Consider the following 11,944-nt stretch of genomic DNA (forward strand, 5'->3'; position numbering starts at 1 on the left):
AGAACCGCGCAGTGTGAAGGCGTTTCAGAAACATATTCTTGTTTTTCGTCAGGATGTTAATGTGTCGTCAGTTACGACGAGAATGTCTTTAACTCTTCTTTTTTTTTTTTTTTATTAATTTTGAATTTCTTTTTAATGTCATGGTTAGCATGAGCGATGCTGTCTTTTAAAAAGACGTAGCCGAAGCCTGAGGCCAAACCGTCATGTTTGACGTGAATTATCTTTCATCCGTCGGCGAACGCAAGACGAAAAGGATCAATATCGTCAATCTGTGATCGCTGCGCTTTAAGAAATGCAATGAAATACATCTATTTTAAATATTTGCCGGTAATGTTTATATTTGCATCTAGAATAATTGGAACAATTGAAAGCGGATTTAAGGATCGTAAATGTTCCTCTTCAGTCGACAAAGAAAAGCACAAATACTCGGATGGTTGTTCGGTAAATTGAAATGTTTTATTAATAAACACAAGTTACAGTGCTCTATTCTTATTTGCTCATTAGTTTTGGTCGCACAGTTTCTTATCAGCAAGACCTTTGCATGAACGTCATTAGATTATGGGGCGATATTGGAAAATAGGAGGCTTAAAAAAAGAGGCGTCCCGTTTCTCTGATATCAAAGCAGCAATATATAGTATTATTTAAAAAAAATATTTCAGCGTAATTTCGATGCTTTTGAGTACAAACTCCTTCTAGCTTACGAGAGACAAAACTTGGAATCGTCGGCGCAGAAGACGACAGGATAATTAAGGCTGATTTTATGAAGAGAAAAAAAAAGAATAAATCCGGGCATAGAATTCTGTGATTCACTTTTAAGGATTCCAATTCAATATCTCTGCTCAGGATTATGATAAAAAAGGGTGAATATTTTATATTATTTCAGTTATCATCCTCAACTCCCTCTTTGAAACCAATTCTGTCAACACAAGCTCCGCAACTGCCGTAATCTACAAGGTAATATACAATAATATCCATCACTATGTTCAGAGTTGACATCCAGTTTACTTGCATAGATCCCAAGAGAATAAAACAAAATAATCCATGAATATATGATCTATATATTAATATTCTATGCGCGTCTTTGTGAGATTTGTTCCGTGCTGGAGACACATAAATTATACTTTCAAACGGATACGATATCATAAATAGGCAAAATATTGTTAACAAAAATAATTATTCTCTCAGACTTGCGTTTCTTTCAAAAGCAAGAGGAGACCGGTTTCGGCATGGATATATGAAGTACAACTAAGACGACCCGGTGTTTATTAGTAATCCAGACAAAGCAGAAGCCGCCAAACCCTCCGTCCGAGAAGCTAAAACAGTCTTTTTTTGAATCGAACACATCACACTGATAATATGCGTTACAACACCTCATTCATGTGTTTCAGCGTCAAAAGTCCTGCAGCTCCCTGTAACTTCAGTGTCGTCTCTCTTTGTCCGCTGCGGCTCCTCGCTGATTGTCTGAGCGCGGAGAAAAAAAATTAAAAAAAAATTCAGAATATTATTTTCATCAGTAATTTTGCAAAAAAAAAAAAAAAAAATTGCAAAAAAAAAAAAAAAAATTTTTTTTTGTTTTTTTGTTTTACAAACCCAATTTAAATATTGGCCGGTTTTGTATCTTATCTAACATTTCATCTCTTAAGTCAAAGAGATGTCATGCAGGAAAATGTCAACCTTTAAGTCAGTTTCTGTTGCCTCCGACTCAAGAAACCCAAAATGTCCCGGAACCACTGACACCTACCGATATTTGCTATATTAGTTGTTTTCCCAGTAATATTCAGATGGCAAATTTGGTTTTAATGAACAAAACTATATAGGTTGTGATTAGAACGCATCATAATTTGGACCAGTAGTGTGAATACTCATTTCCAGGACTACACTTTCTTGGATTTTGTGCATGAAGTACTACTAGACTGTTTTAGCCTTCTTTATCAACATCTTTTGAAATTATACCCATGATAAAGTTAAATAGAGGGTTTGGGAAAAAAAAAAAAAACAGCGCTTAGAGTATCTGACTCACTTGTGGTCAGTGTCTTAAAAAGAAGTGTCCGCTATTCTGTTACAGTTTTGAGGAACAAAGTAAGGTAAATAGGATTTTTTTGGTATTTTTCAATTTTTTTCTGTCATTTGGAACTGCAAATATTTGGTAACCTTTCGACATTATTATTACTTGCATAGGTTTGCATAGTCCCAATTTTTTGGCTGGATTTTAAAAACAAAACGACACGGTCTTGTGAAGACAACACAAATAATTGCGTTAAGATCATTAAAGCTTGGGGTATTTATATAAACTACTCTGTTAGGTTTCGTCAACAGCGCTAACACTCAATGGTCAAGTGGAGAAAAGCTATCTAATGTGAATAACTAAGTTGGTCACGCCGGAAGGTTTTCATCGGAACTCCTAATTTTCCGATTCCCACCTTTCTTCCACGACAGCATCACCGAAATATCTCGAAAAGTAACTCTGGGAACTTCTGTCCTGAATCTGCGTCTGAATCTCCTGGTCCGCAGCCACCGGACTTACCCGAAGCGCAGCATCGCGGATTTAATCCCATTCTATGACGTTGGCGCTCGCCGCGGTCGTGACCTCGGGATCCTCCGGCGCGACAGCGAAATCTTCCCCCTCGCTGTCGACGTCACGCCTTTCTTTCTCCGTTTGCTCTTCTTCTGCGGCGGTGGGAGCGATTTCAAACTCATCTTCTAGCGCGTCTTTGTCTTCCCCCACGCTTTTTTGCTCAAACTCCAGGGGTTCCTCGAGCTCGGGGGTCTTCTTTCCCACCTGCGAGTTGATGTTCTCCTCCGCATCCATCCATACCTCCTGGTCGAGTTCCTCCTCGGGTTCTTTGACGGGTTCCTTCGCGTTTTTCCCCAAGACACGAGCTTCTGCTTCTGTTGTTTCTCGCGCCTGGACGTTTGAGCTTTCCCCGTTTGTTGATTTGGTCTCTTCCACCGGTTCCTCTCTCTCCGCCGCTTGCTTGCTAACATCCATGACAACCATTGGATTTCTTATCAACACTGAACTCATCTCGGTTTCTATCATTTCTTTGGCCCGACGAGGAGCCCCTGCCGGCCCCTCCTGTTTTTGGCTCTCGGCTGGATTCGCCTGCTTCGGATTCTCCGCCGCTTCCGCGTCGCGTCCCGACACATCGGTCTGTTTGGGCTCGGTTTTCTCCGCCGTCGGAGGCTGAAACGCCGGCGCCTTGGTCTGCCCGAACTGAATGTTTAATTTGAACTCTAACGAAAGGCTGGAGGGAGACTCCACGTTACCGATCGAGGAGATAATTCCGGTGTTTCCTGGAATGATCACGCCGGAATTACCGGGTGATTCGATCTGTTCGGTCACCTTGGGTTCTTCTGTGGCGGGTTTATTGACTTCCTGTGCCGAGCACTTTGCTTCCTTTTCCGGCGATACCTGCGGCGCTTCCGTTCCCCCCAAATCCTCTTTTCGCTCACGCAGAGACGCATCGAAGCTCTCCGGAACTACTTCCTTCGGGATTTTAACGTCAGCCGAGACTGCTGAAGCGTCACCTTCGGGTTGAAGCGCTTCGTCTGTTTTTTTGCTCAAGATTGTGGCGCTCTCACCTTTCACCACTTCATTCAGTATACTTGTAACGGATGCGACGATTGCCTCTTTTATAACTTCATCATTCAACTTTACGACATTGGATTGAGGTTCTTTAACATCTGGAATGACTTCTGCGATGGTCACGTTTTGTTCTTCTTGAATTACTTCTTCTTGAGCCGACGCGGACAGATTGTTCAACTCGTCTTCCGCTTCGTGCCAAACTTCTGTGACTCTTTTGTCGTCGTTTACATCGAAGTCCGCGGACGTCTCCGCCGATTTGACATCCACGTCGACTTCCTGCACGCGGATCCGGTGCTTGTCCTCACGCTTCAGCACCGGCATGCGCATCATCCTGTCCACGCTCTCCAGCTTTGCCGTCTCGGCGGTATCTTCTCTTAACAGAGGTGCCGCCGTCTCGGCCGTCTCCTTGTACTCCAATTGGCCCACTCTGGTGTCTACTAAAGGTTCAAGTATGTCCGATGAGTTTTCAACCGAAACGTCGGGTAGTGTAGCTAAAACCATTTGAGAAGAGCATGTAGATACTTGTGGCAGCACATCCTGCTCCGCCGACATGGCCTCCACAGCAGCAGCGGGAAGTTCATCTTCTTTTTCGGCTTCAAGTACAACTCCGGCGCCGCTGAGCTGCACCTCGTGTTCCGGTTCATCGGTAACTTCGGCAGAGTCCACGCAAGGAACCGGCGTATCTTCAGACGCTTCCGCCTTTTCAAGGTTCCGAACACAAATCGGTTCCTTATTGATACAGGCTACGTAAACAACCTCCGCCGCCTCTGGTTTGCATTGTTCTACCTCGACCTCAGTGTCATGTGGAATCTGATGTGAAGTGTTGTTCTGTGTATCCCGATCCTCCTTTGTCTCTGAATACTCTTGTGAGGTGATTTCCTCTGTTTCTGCTTCAGGTTTGGGAACCCCTTCCACGTCTTCCTCCTTCTCAGGCTCCAGAGCTTCAGCCTCCTCTTTGGTTTGTTTCTCAGCTACGCTGTCTATTTCAGTTACATGATCTACTTCATCACATGGTAATACTTCTGATTCTTGTTCAGGCTCAGCTTTGGCAGCTTCAGCCGGCAGTTGCGCCAGTTCAGCATCGGCTTCTGCCACCTCTTTGCCTTCATCTGCAGTTGTTTCCTCTTCTGAAGTAACTTCAGTGATTTCTTTCAGTCGAGGTACTTGGCCATCCCCTTCCTCGGACTGTACTTCTGTGTCCGTTGCAGGTAGGTAGATTTCCCGTTCTGGAATAAGTTCGGTTTCGGGTGCTTCCTCGCCTTCAGCGTTGACTTCAGTTGGGGACTCTTTGTCTCCCTCCCTTTTGAGCTCATCAACCCCAACTTCTGCCTTTGGTGCATCTTCTGAAATGAATTCTTCAACTTCTCCTTCGACATTAACCTCCTCCGGATGTAACTGGGTCGGAACCACTGCATCTAGTATTTCTTCAACCTCATCTTGGGCAGTTTCATCCACTGGAATGTCTTTGCTTTCCGTATCCAATTTGGTGTCGACGACATCCTCCGTTATCTCCTTCAGCTCGTCCGCAGATGTTTCCGTCCCCGAAGCATCTTCTGATACCGTTTTACTTTCGGACGACTGGACACCGACTTGTACGGTGACTTCTTGTACCGCTTCTACCTCGGCGCTCTCTGTTTGTCCTTTGGGTTCGTCATTTACAGCTTCTTCTGTTTGAATATCTTCTGATTGTACTTCAGTTTCAGACGATTCAATACCGCGTTCCTGTAAATCTGTATGTTCTTGTGCAGCTGTTAATTCTTGCAGCTCCCGCTCCGCAGAAGGTGCACGACCTTCAGCTTTAACAGTGACGTCGTTTCCTTCGGTGTCCGAAGGCAACTGTGCTTCTTGCTCAGGCGCTTCCTCCGTAGTCTCAGAAACCTCCGGAGCGGCGGCTAACTCCGCATCGTCAGATTTTGGGGGCTCTACTTCAGCCTGAAGCACGGCACCTTCTCCGATGATCATCTCCTGACTTCCGTGCCAGATCTCCGAAGACACGGCCTCGATCATCTCGGTGGGGCTGTCCACCAAACATTCGCCTTCGTGACCGTTTTCCAAGGCTTTCGAGGATTCCTGCAGCTGTGAGACACTCACCTCGGGGAAGACCACTTCATCCACGTTCAGTTCGGCCGTTCCGAAGTCGGCGGTGGGAATCTCGGACGTGATCTCCGTGGAAACGGCTTCGTCGACCTCGCCTATGCTCTCCGTCTGAGAAGTCGCCACGAGGTCGTCGACGGCCTCGAACTCGTTGACGTTCAGACCCGTGCTGATGGCGGTGGCCTCCGATACTCGGTGACTCTCCAGAACCGTCGGTTTCTGCTCTACGCACGGCTCGTTTACTTGGTGCGCAACCGAGCCGACGATTTTCTCGGAGTTCGGCTCTTCCGAAACCACGGGGACCGTCCTCGGCGTGGCGGAGATGGTCTCCACAACCTGCAGGAGAAGCCGCTCCGTCTCGTGGAGCTCGTACTTTGCCGGGACCGGTGTGATGTTTCCAGATGTTTTCGAAGACTCGGACAACTGCGAAACAGCGGAGATCATCTCCGTTTCATCCGGCTCCAAAGGCTCGGGGGCGGTAAAAACTTCCGACGTGATGTCCGTCACGTCCTCTGCCACCGTGTCTTCTGGCGCTGCCTCTTCCATGGCTGAAGCCGGCGTGGCGTTGGTCTCCGTCATCATATCTTCCTCTGGAATATCGCTGAGTTGCTGATATCTGCTAATGAAGTCGGTAAAGTCGTCGAACTCTTCGTGTGCAGCCGGGGTCGCAGGTGCCTGATTTTCTAAATTGTCGTCATTGTCTAGGACTCGGGCTTCTTTGGTTTCTAGATCCCCAGGAAGTTGGGTAGGCTCAGGGGTCTGAGCCGGAAGGTCTCGCCGGGGTTCACGGTCCGTTTCGTCGTTCGAACGGCACGCCACGTCCGCTTGCGTCGGTACGGGAGCTTCCGTCTCGACGCCGTCGAATTCAGACAACGGAACGATTGCCGGTGTCTCGGACTCGTCGTCGTCGGAGGCGCTTTCCTTGTCGGCCTCGTCCGAGGAGCCTTGCTCCGCGTCGTCGGGCTTCCTCTTCTTCACAGCTGTGACGGGCTTCTTGTCCGAAAAAGAGTTTTCCTCTTGAGTGACCTCCGTCTGAGAGAGAACGTCTTGTTTGGTTTCTTCCTCGTCTTTCGCTTTCCTCTTTGTGGTCACGAGTCTTTTGAAGGATTGCCAGGTTGAACGTCCTTCAGCTTCTGAAGGGCTTCCGGCTTGTTTGGGGGAAGAAACGGAGTCGACTTCCATCTCGGTAGAGCTTTCCAACCGCGGCTCCTCCCGCTTGTTATCGACGTTCTCAATTTGCGGCGTTTCGTCCTCAAAGTCGGACATTTTCTGGCTTCTTCTCCTTCCAGAACCGCACAAAACGGCCTCCCAAGAGACAGAGGAGTCTTTTCTCCTTCTACTTTCCTCGGTGCTGTGATCGGACAGTTGCTCTCCCTCACTTTTCTTGGGTTCCTCTGACAAGGCAGGGATTTGCATCTCCTCGCTGGTCAAGGAGGACCTCGTCAGACGCCTTTTCGGGGTCAACAGTTTCTTGAAGGTAGCCCATGCGCTGTCCTCCTCCACGGTTGCCTCGGTAGCAGGCTGCGCCGGACCGTCTTCTTTGGGATACTCCGCCGATTCAGTGGACGAAGAGAGCTGTTCTGAGACCTGGTCCCCGGACTCGGACAGGTTCGCGTCACTTCCTCTCTGCTTTTTGGGCATTTTCTTTGAGGCCGACCCCGCAAAAAGCCTCTTTAGAGGACTGGATTGAACCTTGCCTCCGGCTTCATGAGCTGCGGTGGAGGTCTTCTCCTGGAATTCCAGCGCTTCTACCAGGTCTTGATCGGTCTGGGTTTGTTCCATCCCTTCCTCATCGTCCTTCTTCTCCATGTGCACCGGTTCTTTCTCGGTGGTCTCCGTATCCTCCGCAGCCTTTTTCTTTTTCCTGAGGCCAGAAAAGAGCCCGGTCTTGAAAAGCCTTTTTATCGGCGACACCGGCGCTTCCTGATCTGGACCGGATGCCGACGTTTGACGCGTTTTGTCGTCTTCACAGGTCGTGGCAGGATCTCCCGCCGCCTCTTCGCCCTCTGCCGTTTCCAGAACGTCCTCCAACGTCACGTCCGCGAGGGTCGGACACGACGTCGAGTCGTTATCCTGACTTTCTTCGCTTCGGTCGCTTCTGGCTTTAACGCCCGCGTCCTCATCCCGGCTGTTTTTTTGCGTTTTTTCAACCAGGATTTCATCGGCCGCTATTTCTGACTTCCTCCTGGAGTCCCTCCTGATTGTGAACTTCAGTCCGATGTTGCTGAAAATGTTCTTAAAACCGTCGCCGTCGTTCTGTTTTTCACCCATTTCGTTCTTTTCCACGGCGACCTTTACGTCGTCGTCGGACAATCCCTTCTGGAGAACGTCAGCGATTTCGAGCGGCGGTTCTTCCACGTGGCAAATGAACGCTAGCGGAAAAAAAACACAAATACGAGAAAATAACTGAAAATTCTATCAGCTGCATTTCATCACGTCACGCGGATGGTTTTTTTTTTTTCGGCACGACCGTCGTCGCCCGCCGGTTATTACCCACCTTCTGCAGCCGACTCGCTCTCATAGTGACCGTTCACTCCCAACAAAGTGCCGTCCGCTTTTCCGTTGATCTCGGAAAAATGCCCGGAGTTTTTGAGAGGCTGTAACGAAGCACAAGACGACAGAGAGCACAGTGTCCCTTTCCTCTTGTCGCAAATTGGATCACAAGGAATTTAAAACAGTCCGAGCCGTAATTATTATGTAATAGGAGCCACACAAACATAATTTCATTCATGTATAAATGTTCATCTCGCAGAGCTGAAACTAACGCTTCATTCATAATTTGAACGTCCACGCGCACAGAGGAAAAAAAAGACCTTCTTTATTAAATTAGCCGAAGGCGTCAAGAGTTTTATTGTAGATAAAGACGCTGTTCCAGCGGTGGCTGGCTGCAGCGACAAAAGACGTTTTTACAATCCCCGCTGTCCCGATGTCAACTCCATGAGCCTGAGCAGTCGGGAATGCAAACGGCGAAGAAAAATCCTTAAAAAATTGTGGAGTTAGAGATTATCCTCTGCCTGCTGATACCTGAGGAGGATTTGAAAGTCATTCATTGATTTTTTTTTATTTATTTATTTTTTTTTATTTGAGGTAAAGGAGGTGAAATTTCAGTAATGAAAGAAATTCGATCCCTGAAATCTAAATTTGAAGATGACATCCTGAAATGTTCTCGTTCAGTCGACAAGCCAGTTATTTTCACATCATCTCAAATGGTGCATGAAAATTCAATTTTTAAGAATAAAAATAAGAACAACTTTATTTATCCCGAAGGAAATTGTTGTGCCAGAGTTCCCAAAAAAATATAACAATAATAAATAATAGCAGAAAATTGTACAAACAGTATAAAAAAGGGAGAATAAGAAATACAAATAAACTGTAAAGTGTCTTAAGTAACAAGTGAAAACTGTAAAGTGTCTTAAGTCACAAGTGAAAAATAAGGAGTGCAAAAGAGTATTAGAAAATATAATACATGTAGCTGTTATGAAATAGCAATTAATATGATATTATTGTTATATTTTATTACATTACACTATACTATATATATCAAAATTATTATTGTTATTAATGTTCAAAAGAGACAGCAATAATCAATGTAAATTAATCAAAACCTCAGTGGCTACTTTTGTCATAAATTTGAGTTTTTGCTCGTCTGACAAATACGATTCTTTCTTTCCGCTCTCAGCAGCGACCAAAAAAAAAACAAAAAAAAAAACAAACTGTAAATAGGATTTAAATACATTTCACATTAATTTCCTGATTCGCTGATATGCTGTTTACATATATCATACGCTACATTAACTATTTTTGCAATGCTTAACATTTAAGTTTAGATTTTATCAACTCCGTTTTCAAAGATAACTGCATTCTTTGTGCTTTATCAGCTGAAGCAGTTATTTTTCTTTTTTTTTTTTCAAGTGACATCAATCAGTTTTGAAAATTTACTGCATTTTTCAGCATTGAAATAAGTCGCCCATTAGCACAAATGTGTCTGGCAGGATTCAGGTGACGGTCCGACACATGGCCAGCGGAACAAGGACATCATTTTCAAAAGATCCGGAGTTCTAAACTAAAAAACATGGCCGGAGATAAAACGAAGTAATCTGATTACCTCGGGTTAAGATCTGATTTTCCCCGAATCACTCGCCGACCGCTTTAAATCTCGCCTAAATCGGGAGCCGTGGAAAGGAATCTCTTTGTTTCTGGTCATTCGGAGGCGAAAAAGGGGGCAAAGGGCAATAAAGCGGATCACACTTTGAGTGCGGAAACGGCCGAGGGGGTTTTCAAGCCGACACAACCTGAAAAAAGTGTGTCTGCATCTTACTAATCTTACTATTTCCGTCCCGTCGTGCACGAAGAGCGGCGGATTATAAATATTCAGGTGCAGGAGAGATTTTTTTTTTTTATTTCACCGGTTCCTTGAGATAATGGCCGGGACAAAGGGAGAAGATCTCCTGCGTCCCACTGAAAGGTCATTGGCTGAATAAGCAATTTAAAAATAAGACATAAATAGTCTCTCTCGCCGCCTCTTCCTCGGTTATCATGTTGCGCACAGATAATCAATGCTGCCCTTCGCTGAGTGCAGCAAAGAAGAAACTCCATCCCTCGCCGGGGGGTTTTAATTCCTTAGTTTCATGACTGATAGATCGTTCCTTGTTTTGCTTTTCAACACGCGTTTATCCTTGTTTTTCATCCGTGGAAAATTCAAACCGATGTGAAAAACAACAAAAAGCAGAGAGGAGTGAAGCTAAAGTCAGCAGGATGATTTGGTAGAAATCCCTTCACTCTGCAAGACCAAGATCCAAATCTGTGAGAGCTGCACTTTTCATTTCTTATTCGAATCAGAAACCTCTCGAGGGACTTTGAAAATCCACAAACTCGAGACGGGACAAGGACTTTTTTTTTTTTTTTTTTTTTTTTCTCAGTCTGAGGTTAATGAATCTGTTGGCAAGCAGCACCTGCGCAGAACCCACCGGAACACCTTCCAGCACACTGCAACACTCCCTGCATTATAGCCAGAAATAATATGAAATGGAATAAAATGAAATAAGCATGAAATAAAATAAAATAAGCATGACATAAAACATAAAAATAAAGTCAAATTTACATTATTTTTTTTTCATTTTAACGTTATTTTATTTCGTTTTTATATATTTTTTTTTCATTTCATATTATTTCATTTTCCTTTAATTTCCTTTAATTTGTTGCTTATTTGACTTTATTTGAAAAAAAAATTAAAGGAAAAAATTTAAGGAAATTAAAGGAAAAAATTAGAGGAAAATGAAATAATATAAAAATGAAAAAAAATATAAAAATGAAGTAAAAAAGAAATAGATTAATGTAAACATGAAATAAAATAATATAAAATGAAATAAGAATAAAATGAGATAATATAAAAATGAAATAAATTAATATTAAATTTACATTAATTTATTTCATAATAAAAATGAAAATAAATTAATGTAAATTTAACTTTATTTTTATGTATTTTATTTCATGCTTATTTGTCTAAAAAAATAAAGGAAAATGAAATAACATGAAAAAAAATCATATAAAAATGAAATAAAAGCATTTAAGAATGAAATAAAATATAAAATGAAATAAAAATCAAATAAGATACTATAAAAATGAAATAAAATAATGAAGAAAAAAAATGAAATTAAATAATCTAAAATAAAACGAAATAATCAGGAAATAAAATAGAATTGGTCCTATCTGCAGAAAAGCCACATCACCGACAGGGCATTTGCACTTTAAGCACAGCGGATGGAAGTTAAAAGAGAATCCTACCGTCTCCCCGGTGCTCTGCCCGTTGCTCTGCCCGGTCAGAGCATCATCCAGGCGGCCGCCCTCCTCCTCCTCCTCCTCGGCCGCGTCCCTCCTGGCCTCCCGCTGCGCAGACTGAGCGTCTCCCATGGTCGCAACTGCACCGCGGCGAGAACCGGAACGGGCCTCGGCGGCGACGGAAAAATCCCCGAGTGTGCGCGACGCGCAGCCTGCGTGTTTTCCTTTTAGTCAAACGCCTCCCTGCGCGGTCACGTGGAATCCACGCACACGTTCCGGACCGTCCGGGCCCGGTAAGACACGGCACGCCTCTCCATGCATCAAAAACAAAAAAAAAAAATGAAAAAGGTCTGCAGAGTGAAGCAGATTGTCCTCAGATGACTGTCTGTGTGTGTGTGTGTGTGTGTGTGTGTGTGTGTGTGTGTGTGTGTGTGTGTGTGTGTGTGTGTGTGTGTGTGTGTGTGTGTGTGTGTGTGTGTTGCTGAA

At 44.4% G+C, this 11,944-nt stretch overlaps 2 protein-coding genes across 2 annotated transcripts; both read right to left on the bottom strand.

Moving 5' to 3' along the window:
• Window positions 1-1,322: 1,322 nt before the first annotated feature.
• akap12a (A kinase (PRKA) anchor protein 12a) lies at window positions 1,323-7,082 on the bottom strand. Its single transcript, XM_086157475.1, has 2 exons — window positions 2,525-7,082; window positions 1,323-1,461 (listed from the first exon to the last, which is right to left on the bottom strand). The coding sequence occupies exon 1, from the start codon at window positions 6,944-6,946 to the stop codon at window positions 2,546-2,548; it is 4,401 nt and encodes a 1,466-aa protein (XP_086013601.1). The 5' UTR covers window positions 6,947-7,082; the 3' UTR covers window positions 1,323-1,461; window positions 2,525-2,545.
• LOC147238007 (uncharacterized) lies at window positions 7,056-11,590 on the bottom strand. Its single transcript, XM_086152153.1, has 4 exons — window positions 11,465-11,590; window positions 8,178-8,277; window positions 7,119-8,052; window positions 7,056-7,074 (listed from the first exon to the last, which is right to left on the bottom strand). The coding sequence occupies exons 1-4, from the start codon at window positions 11,588-11,590 to the stop codon at window positions 7,056-7,058; spliced, it is 1,179 nt and encodes a 392-aa protein (XP_086008279.1).
• Window positions 11,591-11,944: the final 354 nt, after the last annotated feature.

The sequence above is a fragment of the Fistularia commersonii genome, chromosome 1 (genome assembly GCF_037954325.1).
Source record: "Fistularia commersonii isolate RoL2024-O1a breed Wild chromosome 1, RoL_Fcom_v1.0, whole genome shotgun sequence".
NCBI lineage: Eukaryota > Metazoa > Chordata > Actinopteri > Syngnathiformes > Fistulariidae > Fistularia > Fistularia commersonii.